Source organism: Falco biarmicus, chromosome 2 (genome assembly GCF_023638135.1).
Source record: "Falco biarmicus isolate bFalBia1 chromosome 2, bFalBia1.pri, whole genome shotgun sequence".
Taxonomy (NCBI): Eukaryota; Metazoa; Chordata; class Aves; order Falconiformes; family Falconidae; genus Falco; species Falco biarmicus.
The window spans coordinates 96,477,618-96,495,974 of NC_079289.1; the positions used below are offsets into that span (position 1 = coordinate 96,477,618).

General features: G+C 37.9%; 1 protein-coding gene across 4 annotated transcripts in view; it reads right to left on the reverse strand.

Moving 5' to 3' along the window:
- The window catches only part of WWC3 (WWC family member 3), a 103,778-nt gene that overhangs the window by 44,693 nt on the left and 40,728 nt on the right, over positions 1-18,357 (reverse strand). For all 4 annotated transcript variants that reach the window (XM_056328433.1, XM_056328432.1, XM_056328431.1 and 1 more), the window contains exons 3-6: positions 15,879-16,082; positions 12,773-12,849; positions 10,193-10,272; positions 3,807-3,936 (exon numbers count right to left, since the gene is read on the reverse strand). In XM_056328433.1, coding sequence (XP_056184408.1) covers positions 3,807-3,936; positions 10,193-10,272; positions 12,773-12,849; positions 15,879-16,082 — 491 coding nt within the window. The remainder of the gene's footprint in view (positions 1-3,806; positions 3,937-10,192; positions 10,273-12,772; positions 12,850-15,878; positions 16,083-18,357) is intronic.

Here is an 18,357-nt window from a genome sequence, read left to right on the forward strand (position 1 = left end):
TACTTTATGTACTCCTGACACCCTCCAGCATCTCCTTGGCGGGTAAGGAAGGGCTGCTTGGCTGCTGGACAGGTTTCCCATCCAGGCACAGTTGCCGAACCCTGGATACTACTTAAAAATTACATAGCATTTAGCAGGTGGCAACCACCAAGTAGCATCACCTTAAATTACATCTATGTGCGGATGTAACTATGCTCTAGGGTAAGCATATATGTTTTGAGTCCTTCTAGTTGGTTAAGTGAAAGCACAGCCTCCCGCAATCCTAACATGGAAGATCACAACATGAGTTAGCATACTTTTAGATAGAAACAATCTACATGAACTTCTAGGACTAATATCCTCCCCAGCTATACGGAAGAATCCATCTTTCATCTGGGGTTTAGCAATTGTTTATGGTAATCCCACAGAAACTGCCAGACCAGCCTATCAAATGGATGTAAAGTTCTAGGCACACCATCCCAGACCTACCCAAAAAGAGAGAAATGAGCACAGTTATTTCATCACTGTCTGATGCTATCTGATTTGGGAGATCTCTGCCACGTACAGCTCCAGTGCAGTTCACATCTAGCCTACTTAGCCTATTTAATGGGTAACAAAAGGAAAGTAATAGAAAAAAGAAAGAAAAAACCACAAAAACCAAACTCCAATGCTTCCTAAGGATAATGGACAATATTTTAAAATCATATACACATACTGGAACAGAAAAAAAACTATGAAAGGGATTGGGCAGGTGGGAGGGCACACACACTGCTTTCAGGAACCCGACCACGCACCTTGATTACTCAATCTTATATAAAAGATTGCTCACTTTTTTTGAGCAGTGACACTGTATATTTGGCTTTATTTGTAACCACAGCACCCAGTGTAAATCTGACCACCCTCTTCTTCCCTTGTCAGTCTTCTCTCCCACACAATTAAATCCAATTATCATATTTCTATGGCAGCTACAATTTTCCAGGCACCTACACAAGACTTAGTCACTTCTGCTATGTTTAGTTCTGTTACCTACAGTGGCCAGATTTAAATTAAGAAATAGTAAGAAATTGTCTATTTCCTTTCTCTGAAATAAATCCCCACCTGTTTACATCATACTTCAAACTCCTCTATAAACAGCTTTCAAAACAAAAAGTTTTTCATAAGAAAGCTTGCTTTACCAACAATAGCTTTAAAATGTAGCATTTTCAAGGACAAAACAATTTCAAAATTGATAATAAATTAAAAATCAAATTCTGAACTCATTAGGAAGATACTTAAAATAGACTTGCGCTTGTTTGGCAAAGCTAAATAAATCCGTAACACTAATCTTCAACTAATTATAAAAAGGCAAAGCACAGAAAAGTTTGGTGACAACAGAAGTATTTAATATTTTTTTCCTCAGAATTAAAAAAAAAAAAACATCAGGCAGAAAGCTGGATACTTTTGCAGAGCACAGTAAGTTGGCAGAAATATACAATTTTTACAGCTGTAGATCTTGTAAACTATGGCATTTAATCCCTTATATCAATTGCAACAACACATGCAGAACTGTTTTGCATTCTAGGCTCGTGTGGAACAACTCTTTCCTAGATTCTCCTGGACTATATGTCTATTACTGGATGCTGTCATAACACACTGTCATTAATTAGAAAAATGATACCTCCTAGACTGGTATTTCCTGTATGTCACATACACCCATGAGGAAGGATGGCAACACTTTCCATTTTTCCTTCAGTCTTGTGCAACCTCTATATTCTGCTGCTGCCAGCCAGCACTGCCCAATCCTTGATGCCAAGCTTGATCCTAGACTTCTAACTCCCTCAACACTGCATTTAAAGAAACTGCAAGTGCACCTAGAGTTGGTTTAACAGATATGATTTTCAAGGCACCTCAATGATTACAGCTGGATCTAGTACCACTGAGAACAGAATATATAAGGAAAAGGGGGCGGGGGGGAAAGAAATCTAGTGGGGGAGTCAAAACAAGGCCAGTAGTTAAGCTGCTCCAAGATCTCACACACAAATCTTTAAATTATCAGTTAGTTTCCTAAAACGTGCATCACTGCATCCATGAAGAACTGTCTAATCATTCCTTACTAGCCAGGCATGTGGAAGACTGAGAATCACTTCAAAACTTGGCCAACACATAATATCAAACATGTTAAAAGTTGCCAAGGCAGAAACTTCATAGTGACTTATAGACATAGAACTTCAAGTTCTCTCTACTTGAACAAGGATTTGTGGTCCGTCAGCTGACTTTTGGGTAACGCATCAGAGACTGAATAATTGTATAACCATGGAAATTCATTATATGTAGATTATAAGCTGCCCCTATCATTTAACATAAAAAACCCCAAAACCAAACCCCAGTGAAACACTACTGGAGAGCAAATGGAAAGAAAGTGTTTGAATGACAATATTAATTTAATACGGTCCCAAAAATGTAGGTAACAGATGCCTTTTTTCATATAGCAGTTCAAAGACTGAGTAAAGAAAATTGTCCTTGTCATCCCTCTGTATCTGCAGCATATTTTGGCAACTCTGTACTGTAGTCCCTGTGGTGGCAGAGGCTTGCAGCCCTTTGATCAAGCTTCTATCACATTAATAACACTGACACAGCAACTAAGAGGTAAGAGCAGGGTACAGAATCCATTCAAAAGTTAGATCACTACTCAGGCACCTATGTCCCTTCAATCCTCGTGCTCAGATTCATAAAATAAAGCTTGCATGATGGTTTCTGTATACATTGTATTTGCTCATATTCTTTGAGAGTTTTGTAGAGAACACTCACAACTAATGTGTCTTGATATGGGTGCTTAAGAGGAGAGTTTGGGACAAGAAAAGGAGAACTGCCAAACTATGGCACAGTGACACAGAGATCCAGTTCTGTGAAATGCTTATAAAAGGAAAAACATGGTAGACAAACTGATAAACATTTTAGCACATGAATTCTCAGTCCTACTTCATTATAATACAAAATGAAAAACAAATAAATAAAACTTATTTTGATTTTTTTTTAATGCAGCATAATTACTTCATAGCAGTCTCTATAGTCAGCAGCAATGGAAAGCTATATTTAATAAAGACATTGATCTAAATGTAAGGATAGTACATTATTGTCCTGGTTCCAGCTGGAATTGAGTTAATTTTCTTCTTAGCAGCTGGTGCAGTGCTGTGTTTTGAATTTGGTGTGAGAACAATGTTATAGCATACTGATGGCTTTCGTTGTTGCTGAGTGATGTTTACACTAAGTCAAGGACTTTTCAGTTCCTTAGGCCCTGCCCGCGAGAGGGCAGGAGGGGCACGGGGAATTGGGAGGGGACACAGCCAGGACAGCTGACCCGAATTAGCTAAAGGGATATTTCCCACACCATGTGATGTCATGCTGAGTATATAGGCTGGAGGAAGGAGGAAGTGGGAGGACATTCAACATTATGGCATTTGTCTTCCCAAGTAACCATCACATGTGATGGAGCCCAGCTTTCCTGGAGGTGGCTGAACACCTGTCTGCCCATGGGGAGTGGTTTTCTCACTTTTACTCTTCCAAACCTCTTCCCCTGCTTAGTTGGTGCTTAGTTGCCAGCGGGGGTTAAACCATGACAATTATCTAAGATGAAATGCATATAAAATGAAATGCATATAAAGTTTTGTGTTCACAGTATAGACGATGACTACTTACCTCTTTTGAGCTGCCTGCTATTGGCAATTATCAAATAGAAAAATCAGTTTAGGCTACCCTATTTCCTTACTTAAACTGAGTAACCCCAATATAATCACAAAAGAGAAAATAGAGGAAAATAGCAGCTATTTGTTCAGCAGCATATTTTTTACCTGCATAAGGTCCTGCCTTTCTTTTTCACCTGTGCATATAGCCTTCTTTATGGTTCGAAGCTCACTCATTATAGCTTGTGCTTCATCCAGTCTATAGTTTGTATGAGCACTTGACATCTTACGATCAATCCTGTTGAAAAGATTAAGACAAATTCAGTAATTTTATTACCTAATTAGAAAGTGCATAGACGTTTTAAGACCTCTTGTTTATTCATGTAACACTTCTGGGAATAGAATGATAGTCTAATTGGAATTAACACAGTACTCAATGACAAGTACATTCTAAAGACAAAGCAATGCAATTATCTGTCCAGGTTCTGCAGAACCAACAAATTTCCTGGTTTTAATGTCCTAACACACTGCTTACTTACAGGCAATGTCTTACAGGCTATTTCAAACAACAAAAGTAGAGTCAACTTAAAACTAGCCTACGTGGTAATAACTCAAAAGATAAAGATATTGGCAGTCTAGCTGTCACATTTTCCATGCACACATTGCAACATCTCTTCCAGAACTTCTATCTGACCTTGATTTAGAGGTTTCTAACAAAGGCATTTCATTTTCTTGGGAAGAAATTTTTAATTTGTAAAATTTTACTACCAGTGGTTTCCTGCCATTATGGGCATCTTTGAGCATCTTTTCTAGAAGACGTCATTGTCCCACACTGAAGAACATCACACCAGACCATCCCAGAAGATTATAAATGCAAACTCAACAAGGAGCAAGAGCACTACTCACTACATCAGGTTGAAGTACTACTGTTTCCATTTGACATAAAAATCTCTCACCTTAAGAGGGACATCCACTGTCTGAGTTTTCAACTTCTTTTCCAACAGTTCACAATAGTAAAGGCCAACAGATCAGGACACAGAAACTTAGTTCAGTCTATCATCTTGATAATTTGCTTTCATTTTTAGATAAAAGAACCAGACTAGAGACTCTGCAGAACTTACTAAAAGAACCATCTGGATTTACAACAAATGACTACGGGATCTTAACAGACTACCCACAGCAATTAGTGAAAATTGTGTTAAATTCCTGTTAAAATATTAAAACCTCAGTTTTCCTGTTAATCTAGCATAGGAAGTGTGTACATAGAAAAAAGGTGGTATGGTAATGGTCCCTAAGCCAACGCTAAGAATGAACATCTCCAGGAAAGGGTGTCTCTGGTTAAGAGAATTAAAAATAAAACATCCATTGCTCATTACACAGGACATCAACTTATAACAAGATGTAGTAGGACTGGCTATACTATAACTATAGATATATGACAAGAATACTCAAATTCTTACTTAAAATAATAACTAAAGGTTTCAAGGTAGGTGTTATATTAAGCTAAGAGTGTCAACACCCATTCAGCATGTTCTGTCAGTTAAACAAAATCAGCGAAATTCCACTTGCAGCAGATTAGTTGCTTTGAAATTAAAATATTAAAATAAAAAAAAAAAATCAAAATGCTTGAATGAAAGCCCTGTGGTTTTATTGTGCAGTTCACAATATTTAGGAAAAAAATGCAGGTTGGTTTTCTATGGTTTTGGTTTGTTTGGTTTTTTTCTGACAGCTCCTACTTTTGGAGGCAACATAAATGAGTCCAAACATTAAGCTTTCTACTTAAATGTAATTTTCCCGTGTTGCATAAGAAAATGTATAAGCCTTTGTGATTTTTTGTTCAAGAATAAGTAAGGACTTAAATGTCATGTGGATTAAAGATGGGGGGTTTGGTTGGTTGATTTTCTTTTCTTTTTTGGATGTTTTCTTGAGTCTTCACTAATTTTTAGTTAAAATCCTGAAAGGATTAGGTAAAACCATGGTAAAAAACCTAATCCAAATCACTACAAGTTACACAAAAAAGATAACATGTAGTTTTATCTGAAGGTTACCTTAATGTTAAGAACATAGATTCCACCCAAATATTAGATCCAAAAATGCCTGCTACACAGCTGCTCATTATACTGTTTGCCAGGTCCAAGGTGGCATTTCAGGAAAAGAAAATGTTTTAATTTCAACCAGATTTTTGTCCACTTACCCACATACTCATGGTAATTTTGGAGCCCAACTTACCAACTGGTATTTGTTTAAGGAAATAATCAGAAAAGTTTCTACTGCCAGAAATATCTGAGCTTAAATCAGTATTTCTGTCAACCCAAATTGACTTAAGCACCTTATAAAATTACTTGTTACGCCCTGTCTGTTAGCGTTTTTTTCCTCCTTTCATAAAGTTAACAAGAATCTTCCATTTTATTAATGGAAAGCAGCACGATACAAATACAGGTGAGACCTTTGTATGAACATCCAACTGATACACAGAACCATGAATAAAATACACATTTTCTGAGGAAGATGTTTCTAGGATACACAGACTATTAAATGCACTTGCAGTGGTTTCAGTCCTATATGGCAGTTTATGTGTTCCTGTTTTCCGCCATGTGCTTTCAAATACAAGTCCCCCCATCCTCACCAAAGCACAGGTCTGTAGTTGAATTAAAATCCAACTTTAAAGCTTTTGTCAGGTCTCATATCCTCTAGTCTGTAGCTACAAATTGTTTAGTCAGTCCTAATTCCCTGTCTCTCCCAACTTCTCACAGCATTTACTCTGCTCTTGCAGTCAACTGGCCAAGTTTTCGTTTCCTTTGTTGCTAAGCGCCTCCTTCCTCAAAAATTCCTGCTTTCCAGCAGAAGGGTCACTGAAAACACAGGGGAGGAAGAACTGTTCCTAGTTCTCAGTCCCTGCCACCAGGTCAGAGGAAGGAGTTTGTTCCAGGAAAGGCTCATCTTTAACCCTGTAACTCTGGACTGCGACAGGATCAGCCACACCTTAGGGCAAAGGCACCTGTGGAGGCTGAGGAACAGCATCATGCTGGGTGAGATCTTTGCAGGCTTTCAACAGGGAGCTCTAGAAAGTCTCCAGTGGGTAACGGCAGACGGTGATGTCCAAGGGCTTATTACAACATTGCCAAATTTGGATGAAACTGTAGAAAATACAGCTCTAACAAAAAAGCTGAACTGCAGCATTATGAAGTTTGAAATTTTGACTATACTGGAGTTGTAGAAGCATTAAAAAAAACCCTCAATCCTCTCTCCCCCCACAAAACCCCACTTTTCTCTAGTTGTTTAAAGTTTTTCTGTTTTGTTGTGATGTTTTTCTTTTTTTATTCTCCTCAAAGATGGCTAAGCCATTTTACTAAAATTAAAAAGGACAGAAAACAAAACTTCGTCCAAGGCAGACACTGTACGTGGTAAATGTCAATGCAACAGATTTGTGTTTAACAAAGGCATCTGAATCAAACAGCAATGTAAACCAATGGAAATACTGAACAACTTAACCACCCTCACCATAATGTTTATCTCTGAGAGCTGTAACCAGCAGAGGTTGCACAGGCAGTTGGACGGCAGCAGGTTCTGATACCTGCTCATAATGCCATTCTGGTCACACTTTCAAAGCAAACATTTAGCCAGATGTAAAGCCCAAAGTGTGACAGGTCCTAATATTGTTCTTGGCTTATACTTGAAATAAAGCAAAGAAAATTACTTAAAAAAAGCTGAACAGGATGTGTGCCATTCTCAGTTTGGCAGTTACTTGGATTTGACCTAGCACAAGAAAGAAGAAAAACTACACAGACCAAAAATTTAGAAAAGGTAACGAGAGGGGAGAATGTCTGAGATGTAAGAAACTTAAAAAGAAAAAAAAAAAAACCACAACAACAAAAAAACATATCAGCATTTTTGTGTTAAAGAAGGAGTAACGTGTTACTTTTTAGACAATACAGTTACTCTGTGGATATGCAAAAACTGAAATACATCAGCTTTGGTACTTGATTTTAGTGACCTTTCTCTCCCAACAAATACAAGGAATAGGAGAGATCGCTCAGGGTCAACTAGAGCACAGTCAGACTTTAGTGTGATTTGTCTACTGACTACACAAGGAGGCTAGAGAAACTTCTCTTTTCACCTGTTAATGTGAGTACTCTCCAAACTGACTCACTTCCTACTAGAAGCAAAATCCTCAAAAGAAAGCATGTATCTCATCAGAAAGGTAAATAAAAAATTACTTAAAAACACAAAACAAAAACAAACCCACAAGCCTCTGGTTCACACGTGAAGACGTCACTGCAGACAGCAGAGCTCAGCAAGGCACAAGCACTGTCAGAAATTCACTGCAATCCCAGATAACGCACAGGCGAAACATTCTCCCCAGCTTCAGCGAGCAACAGCAAATACCACCCAGTGCACCAACCAGACATGGAGTGACTGTAGCAACAGCAACAATGAGCAGCACTGAAGCACTGAGTTGTCATGCTTGAACTTTTAAACTAGATTATTAGAGTGACTACTGACTAATCAGATACGCTTTAAAATAATTCCTCTCTTGAACGTCTCTCCTATCCCCCCATCCTGAAGTACGGGTGACTTCTCTTGGGCTAAAATCCAAGACTAGCATTTGTATTCTTAATCCATTCGCAGACTTTACTTTTCAGGAAGTTGCACTACTTTGCTGGACTATCTTGAATTATATTAATTAAAATAATCTTGAGTTTCAAATGGCCTTCAAATATTTCTATCATCCTAGTCAAGTGGTTAGTCCTTTTATAAAACAATTGAACCTATACCCATAAAATAACCCAATAACCAGGAAAAGAAAATAATTAAAGAAAGTAGAAAAGGCAAGGTGATTCTTACTCAGTTAAAGTATGATTAAGAACCCCATGACAAAATTTCTTTTGTTCTGTTACTGCTCATATATGTAGGCCACTATTCTAAGATGTTGACTATACTTAAAATATTTCTTAAAATATTTGCTATTTCAGTATACTGAGTGCTTTATTTTACTAATTTTCAGTTAATATCATACATTAACAATTCCCATAGCTACCTGTAACTACCTTCATGTAGTCAATAAAAACATATTTATGCCTGAAAATTATTACATTATATCTGCCAATGAAGAATTTTGGTTGAACAGGTTTTCTTTTCTGAAGCTTTTAAAATGCATTATAAAACAAAACTCTTTTAAGCTGAAAAAAAAAAAACCAAACGAACCACCACCACACACAAAAAAAACCAATCCACAACTCAGCAACCAAACCATCAATATTAAGTGCATGGGCTACTCCCTCTCCTTTAAAAGTAGCATCTGAGTATCTCCCTTTAAATCATTTTGTTAATGTAATACCTATCAAAATCAAAGTTGGAAAATAAGTAACCTAATTGCTCCAGGATCCCTGGAAGTTTTCCAGAATTACTGAAGCAAAGTGTGCATGCTTTGTAACACCAATGCAGCAATAAATCCATAGCTTCAAAATATTTCCACATGTACTGTACTTACGCTGCAAAATTCATTAGACATGCAACAGTTCCAATGTTTTCAGGAAGCGCCTGCTTTAGGCAGTTCATTCACATGCAAGCTGGAAAAAAGGCCAAGATTTCTAATGCCACGGCCACATATCCAACGCAAATCCAAGAGCACTTCAACATATGGTCTTAGCCCCTGGCCTTGTTGAACAAATCTGGAAGTCACAACAACCTGTATTTACTTGCCACCTCTTCCATGGCCTTGCAACCTCTCTCCTTATCCCACTGGGCATTCCATGTATATGCTGTTTGTGTAGGTGACTAAGCAGCACACAGATGGAAGTCACTCAGTTCCCATCTGATGGCCTGCAGGAAGAGTGGCAGGGAGAGGGTCACCACAACCGTTCACAACCTTTGCCACCACTGAGCGCAAAGGAAACAGAGCACAGGCTGCTTAATGGCCTTGGGAGCGGTGGCAAATTGCCCAGAGCTATCTTTACTCACAGAGAGGAGACAAGGAGTCACATCTACGTGCACTCATTCTGCACACATGCAACAAGATCCAAGGTCTCACAGACCATCAGATTTACACACACAAATCAGTTATACTGTGCAGAATCAGGTGGCCTGACAATCAGGTAAAAGGAAGAGGTAGTGTTGTGGCGTACAGCGTACCCCTCAGGAGAAATACTGTGCCCAGCCAGAAAGCCTTGGTACTGTTCGCAGGGAAGCTGCTCTACTGCATGGTGCTTTGTTCGGGCTGCGCTCCAGGCAGGAGGTATCTCCAGAAAATATTTGGAAAAAATTCTAAAAATCTAATCCCACCTCGACAACATCTTAAGGAAACAACAGGGCCTATATAACTGTTTTCACATGTGAATCTATGAAATAAACCAATCCAACCAATTCTGTCCAACCCTTCTTCCATCATTTCACACTATTCTCACCCCACATCACAATCGTAGCAGAAACTCTTAAGAAAAGCGATTAAGAGGTTTCAACCTTCTTTCTTTTTGGCAGTGCTCTTCTAGGAAATTCATTCCAAGGCATATAAAGTAAAGAAGAAAAAAAGATCCTCCCACAAACTCTTAACTTACTCTTGCAGAGTTTCCACTCCTTTTTCCTTATATTGCAGCTCCTGCTTCATCTGTGCCAATTCTCGTTTTAGCCTAGAAAGCTGAATATAACAAAATAACTTTAAGTAATAATATGCAACAGAAACTTTCATAATAAAAAATAATTGGTTTTCCAATACAAAGTCTTAAGTTACTTCAAAAAAATTGGGAGTGATAATCTAAAACCTCTTTAAAGTTTGCGCTGAGATAACAGAAGACTTTCTGAAATATCGTAAGACCCAATGAAACAGCAATCACAATATTCAGCTTTCAAAGTATTAATTTCCTCATCTATTTTACTGGTTTCTACCTGCAATAGTTTATGCTAACAGATAGCAAGTTTCAATCCATATGATTTTTCTTCTCCCCTTGTAGCAGACAGACACCTCTCAACTGTCTTCAACTCTTCAGTCCACTTAAAAAAAGATGAACATTCAATGCTGTTTATTGCTCAAAAAAAAAAATCACTAGCAATAGCAGCCTTCTCTCCCAGAAATGGCAGCCTGATTTTCTCCAGTTATTTTCATATTGTCCTGCCCTCTCAATTCCCCCACCAATTACCCTGATCCAACTAGAGCACAGATCAAAAGTGACAAAACAGTGATGTCTCCCAAAACATATTTTTGTGGTTTTATGAAAACAGTTACCTGAGGAGGTTGGGTAGAGCTTAGAAGGGCACTACCAGCAGCAAGAACGATCTGCATAGAAATAGCTTCTTGACCTCCAAAGTTGATAGATAACTGAGGCCAACATGGGGAGTAGGATGCAAGGGACTACAGACAAACTGGGGGAACAGAAGTGTTTCAATGTGTGGCAGGGAGGCTTAAGACTGAACTGAGACCCCAAAGAGGGGCAGGGATAGAAGAAAAAAACCCCTCTCTTCTCAAGCTATCAAATTTGGTACCTTTTCTAAAATATACCAAGTGCTTTTGGTTTCCACATGTACATCAATAAATAACAAAAACATTACTAAAAAAGAGTAGGGAGGGATAGGAAGAGAGCGCGACAAGAGAAAGGAAAAAAGTTTTTTTAAAAAAACAGTTTGTAAAAAAAATAGTTAAAATATCCTACATATCCAGGCATAGATTAATTCTGTCAGCTTTACTCAAAGAGTGAGGGGCTTCACGGCAGTTCTGGGGATGCAAACCAAGACCGTCAGTCCCACCATCCTGTGTGGTCCTCTTCCCCATGTGTTCTTGCCCTTTCCTCAAAACTCATGGCACCAGCCCCCAAAACACTCCTATACCCTCACCAAGTCTTTCGACACTCACCAAAAGTAAAACGAAAAAAATGCATCACTAATATCATGTACACAAACACTTTATAGTGCATATTTTATTCTATTACCTGAAACAACTCAATGCCTATGCATACATTCAGTTGAACAGGCTATCTTATGCACTTAGGAGATCATTTTGTTTTAAGATGCAGGAACAGAGAGAAATAGTCCTATAAGACCTTGTTTATTTTCTTTAAATACTATTTAAATAAATAAAGCTTATTTTCTTGTTTAGAATATGCTGACATTTACAGTATGCAAAACAAGCAAACACTAGTCAGCATGTAGTAAACATATACAGACAGACAGAATAAATGCCTTTGAAGGGTGGTGAACGGGATTTATTTTCAGAGGCACTCATGTGAAAAGTCATCACTACAACAAAAACAGAAAACTATCCTGCAAAGACAAGTATTTTTTATTTATTTTGTAAGCTGACTGCCTGGCATGCTAAATAACATTTTATCCATTAATAAAAAGAAACATGCCATCTAGAAGTGAGTTCTAGAGCTTAATATTATAAACTACTTTTTACAGTTGTTTATGACTATAGCTATATAGCCATATTTTCAAGCTACATCATTTTGCTTGAAACCAATGTGCAGAATTTAACTCTTTGCTAGAGCAGCATGGGAGAAAGTCGAGAAGTTAACTATTCTTCCTTCAGCAAATACAGTACCAAAAGCATTAATCTTGTTTAAAAATATATATAAAAATGGATATTTCTATTACAGAACTGCTTGTTACTGTCAGAATGCTTGAACTCCCCTCCCCTCATAGAGGAGCTCTGGCCAAATCAGCTAAAAAGTTACATTTGGCCAACATATCACATGAATTGTGAACAGATTTCCAACCAAATGGCTAAATCTGGAGTTCAATAACATTCATGGAACCCCACTGAAAATGGGGAAATGGTGAAATATTAAGGCAGTGGGTTTGAACCGCATTTAATCAAGAAAGAATCTGGCTGCAGAGTATTCACTACTTGTGGCAGTTCACACAGAGATTTCTGAAAGACAGGCTGAGTTCGCCTCTGATATCCATGATAAAAATCTTTATGCTTGTAACATGGAAAACACATTACTTTGCAAAGCACTGAAATGCAGTAAATATATACTCATTTGCATTGAACAATAGGTCAGAGTAGTAGAGCAGTTTTAATATATTTCTAAAAATGCATGCAACATCCAGTGTAAATGCTAAAGTAAAAGAAAAACACATAGTCCCACTCCCTTCCCCATGTCTAATTCATATTTTTACAAAATGAAAAAAAAATTACTCACTCTGTCACGACGGCTGGCTATTTCTGCTTTAATCTGATATGGATCATACTTGGTATTAGTTGAAAATCCAGAGAATGCTAAACAGATGGAAAACAGCATTTTAAATCTTTTTTTTTTTCCCTCCTTAATACATTTGTTAAGATGTGGCACTATGTAACAGATCATTGCATTCATTCTTTGTGTTGCAAGTCACAAGGTTTTAAAATAATCCTCTGTGCTAAAGTAGAACCAAAGAATTACCTTTGGCCTGTCTGACTTTTTTTTTTTTTTTTTTTTTTTTTTGTCCTGAACAACAACAAAATGTGTATATACCAGCACTGCATCTAACTTAAAAGCAACTGCCTTCCATGACAGGATGGTGGCATTTACTGATGCAATTAACAATTGGCAATTCCTTCCTAGGTATGTTGAATTAACAGTATGATAAGGACTAAAGTAAACAAAACTATGGTCAGAACAAAATTCAATGACCTACAGAAAGAAGTTGCTTCCTAAAGCAACAGCATGGGGAACCAAATACAGATCAGCCTCTGGCAAGTGAGCTTTTAACACAAGCATATCTAGAGTCAAGCAATGATTTCAAGCAGCAGTATTACAAGCTAAAGCCTAGACAGATGAAATAAAGGTCCTAGAGGACAAGACTAACCATGATTTATTGAGTAAATCATTTACAGCAGCACTGGCCCACTGAAAAATGCCTGGTATGTGAGTGGACGGGGTTGTGCTGTTAGACCTACCATCCTTTTGTAGGGCTGAAGGTTGCCCCATATCTGTATCTGCATTGCACTGAGCTCTTTGACTCTCAAAAGAATACTGCAATGCCAAGGTCACGTCAAGTGTGCAGGAACTTACCAAAACGAGTAGTCATGCCTGGGCTAATTCTCTAAATCCAGGATTTTCTATGGAAAATTTTTTTTTTAAACAGTGCTGATCACAACTGAGTCACAAAACTGCTGCATGGGCACCTCCCTGCCAACCCACAACCACTGAGCTCACACCACCTCCCACTCATAAGCACACAACACTGAGTTAATGGCAGCACCCACAAGCAGGGAGAGGAAAAAACAGTTTGTGAAGTCTTCGTTCTTTTAACACAACATACTGAAACAAGTGGTGGTGGAGGCAGGAATATGTGCAATACAAGCACCCAGCTTTGGTCATCTAATTGCACTTGAATGAGGATCCTAAGATTTCCATACAATAGACAGAGAAGCAAGCATCCCAGAGTGGAGTGGAGGAATCAAATTAAGAAAAACAAGTGGAGAAGCCTTGGGGAATCTTGGAGTTGACAGTATGATTAAACCCCAAAACGGAAATTTTTTTTAAAATGTATCAACTGACTGATCAGCCCATCACATTTTCTCAGAACAGATGCATATGACCCTAAACCAATATAAAATATATTAACATATCTGTAGAAAATGTAAATATTTTTTCACCTGAAAACAAGTGAAAGGTTTTATTTAAATGATTTTATAGTATCTTATTATCAATTCCACAGATATACCTAAAAAACTAACAGAAGATTGAGAAACATAAAAGTCAATTGACATAGCATTTGTATTCATGCTACAGATAACCTCCAATTTTGTCATTTTCAGTCATATTTTGTTGACGTTTCAAGCAACTGTTTTTTTCCAAGAGCTTTAAAAATATGAAAAACAGGTTATATTTTTCTAGTATACTATCATCTTCAACAGAGGTTTCTGTATAGACGCCTGAAGTAATTCAGCAAAACACACTACAGAACTATTGCAAATTTTCGAAAACAAAAAGCCCAAGCTCCTAGAAATGTGTTGTAATACATGTATATTTAAATTTTATAATCTAAAAAAATATTAATGACCGTATTCCAAGTCTTTAAACAGTAGGTAAACACTCTTTAAAAAGTATTTTTTTAATTTCTTTCTTAATAATAAGAAAAAAATAATCTTTCTTAATAATTCTTGAGAAACTTGAAAATAACAGGGAGAAATAAGACTAGTCACAACTGTTCAGTTATGTCACAAACTAAATCACCGAGTACATATAATTAAAACTAAACAAAAAGATGAGATAATCCCAGTTCAACAGTAAAAGAACACTTGGTCAAGACCACCTGGAACACCTCAGCCCTACAATACATCTTTTATTCAGGATTTTGGCATACATATGAATTACCTTGGACTAGTAAATGCCAGTGGATCAGTAGCTAAACACTTCTATCCAGATGCCTGCTTTACCACCCCCACCATGGTCAGATTTCTTGAACATTTTCAGAAAGGGCTAAGCAGAGCTTCACATACTTATCAAGCACTTCACATTTACCAGCAAATCCTGCAGTTAAACAATGGCTGTACACACGGCAGCCACTGAAAAGCCACCAGCACAGTGAAACTCCACTCCACACAGGGCTGGTGGATACATCCATTTGATACACTTCTTTGAACTAGATATTTTGACTTTTCAGCAGACACCCCCTTTCTGGTTGCACCAGCCAACAGCCATGAGAGCAGCGCAACAACTTTAGATTTCAGAAAAAAAGTTATCATCTACTCCAAGCTACCAGAGACATCTAAAGAATGAATAGGGCAAGAAATCAAGGCTCTACAACCCACACCACCAGCGTTAGGATCAGAAGCTGGCATTCAAGAATGAAGTGCGCTAAGGAGACACCGCTTACTACTTCATGGTTAGAGGCACTCTTGACCATAACACCTTGCCCTTAACTCTTCATAAGTCAATAAACCAACCATGGATCCACAGAAGGCTTCCCCATGTCAAGGACGGAATAAGCTATGAATTTAGGAGAGCAAATAGGTGGCTGGTCCAGCAACATTCAGTCTTATATTTGTTGCCTTGCACGAAGCGTCACTACGGCTGGCCCTGAGATGACTACAGATGCTAGCTGGAATATATCCCCATTTAATCTTAAAAAGGCATGTTCTCATAGACCTAACAGGAAACAGAAGTCCCCGAATAGCAGAGTCAAAAGAGAGCACCTCACTTCTGTAGTCAAGATTTTCATTCAGAGGACAACTGGGTGATGGAAACATGTCACACTATTTCTTAAACCACATGTTGTGAGAGGCAGATGGGTAAAAAAAGAAAAGTCTAGTAAACTCACAGCTGGCATAAGAACGGCTGTCATCCTCACACATTTTGTGCAATTGTTGATATTCTTCTTGAGCTAGTTCAAAACGCTGCTGCTTTATTTGGTAAATCTCTTTCTTGGCATTGAGTGCCTCCTGGGCAACTATTAAATATTCCTTTAGCATGCGTTCCTGCTCCCTTCTCCATTGCTCCCTTGGGTCCTCAATTTGTGTGAGCTCTAAGGAGAAAAGCATTAAAAAAAATAAAAAATTAGGACACTTTATCCCACAAATACAAATTATTTTGTGAAGGTCTGCTCTTAACAAGCACACTTAACACTACAGGGCTCAAAATCACTCCAGAGATGAGAAGAAGGAAGGAAGCAGAGTGAAAGAACAGGAAAAGCCCTTTCAAATATAAAAGGCATTTAAATCGGATTCTTTTCTTTACAAACTAGAGCAAACCCAAAGAAAACAGTGTTTTGGATCAAACCTTGGCTCACAGCCAACTTGAAAATTCTGAGAACTACCTAAAAACCCAGAACTACACAGGAGAGTGAAAGGAATCTCAGTGCTTAACCCGTAACTCTATACATGATTGGAACAACCTGAAGATACTACATACAACTTCACAAGTGTAACATCCCAAAAGGTGACTACATCTGCATAATTAAGAACAATAAGGTCATTCAACATAAAAGTTAGCATTTTAATCTCAAATCCATAAAATCATTTAAATGGCTTCTTTTTTTGCTTCAAATGCAGCACCCTCATGCTTTCCCTTTCCAGGGTTTAGAACAGTTTGCATACAAATACAAGTAAAAAATAGGTTTCCAGTACAGAATCTTTCCCATATATGTTAATTCTTAAAGTTACTACCATACAGCAATTTCTTTGCAATTGCAAAGACATTTGAGAAAGACACAGGCCTTAAAATCCTAAAGAAATTATTGGTTCATTTGTTTTCTTTTGGTGGCGGTGCTCAAGCTAGCAAGTATGTTTTACATGAGGATGTCCACGTAAAGTCTCATGTTTAAGTGAATGTTAATTTCTGACGATTCAGGCTCTACCAGAAAGAAGCTGCTGCAGATGCAATGTCAGTCTTCAAAGTAGTGACAGAACCTACGTACAGTGAGGCAAGCACCTAGTCATTTTTTCCAAATTTTGTTTCTCACAAGAGATTAAAGCCAGTTATGTTTTGTATTAATCTTGAGTACATAATTCAGTATACTGGAGTCAGTGATGAAATAAGAAAGCATAAAAGATTGAGCCCAATACATTAAGAACTAATGGCGTCGAGGTCATGCTAGCAGCTCTACCATTTGAGAGCCCTCTGAAAAGTATATAAACAAACCCAAAAAACTCATCTATGAACAGTACTTCCAACAGATTTTTATATTACATTTCTAACAACCTTTTCTTTCAACAGCTGTAACTTTTCCCTCCCCACAACTCCTCACACTGCAACAATATAAAGATCTGCAATTTCTCCCTGCATCCCAGGGACCCTCAGTTCCCAGCCACACCTTTTGGCTCCAATGCCCCCAGACTACCTCTGCAGCCCACAACTCGACATGCTGTGGCTTGTTTCAGTCTCCATAAATCCTTCTCTGCATGCAGGGCAAGCATAAATAAACCAAGTTCACATGGCAGCCCGTCCTTTACTGAGGACATGACAATTTGCAATGCTATCTCATCTGTCTAGAAGTGTTCCTGGAAACTGTGCAAATTTAATATTCCTACAACTGCTAGTCCCCTATGGAAACCATGCAGAAATTAATAAACATTTACAAGACAGAAAACCTGGATCCTAGTGCCTCTTTTTGAATAGGAAATTAATAGCTCTAATCTCAATAAACAGCCAAGGCTAAAAAGTTATGTTGTATCACACATTAAACTTCTGAGGTGCTCCACTATAGGGCACTACATCTCTTAGCAAATTATTTCAGAAGCCTTCTAAAAAGCTAGCAGCAACCTTCTGAGGCAGAAAACTTCTTCAGTACAGTACTGACATTCTCTTCTGTTTTATAAAGTACAGAGGCTTCACTTTGCCCTGGATTTCTACAGTTTTGTCATGTAACAACAAAAATAAAGCTAAATTGTATGACAAAATTCACTTCCTTCATTTCTTTATGACCAATTAAAAAAAAAACCCAAAAATAAAAAAAAAAAACCAACCTACAGTAATTGAAGAACATCCCCAGACAAATGCAGAGAATATATTATTCCCTCACTGGGGAATGCCCAACTGGTTAAAGAAGACTTCAAAGGCTCCCAAGACTCTGAGGAGGAGGGAAAGGAATCCTGTGGCTGGCAGCCGCCAAGGTTTTTAAGCAATGGTTGGACAAGAGCCAACAGCAGCTTAGTAAGGGTGTCAACAAAGTACTGAATTTACAGAACAAGATTGAGATCGGCGTTGGAAACACCATTGAGATTTACAGAGGATTCCTCTGTTTCTGGGGTTTTTCAATACAAACAGAAAGTTATTGCCTAGAAATCTTATTACTTTCTGAG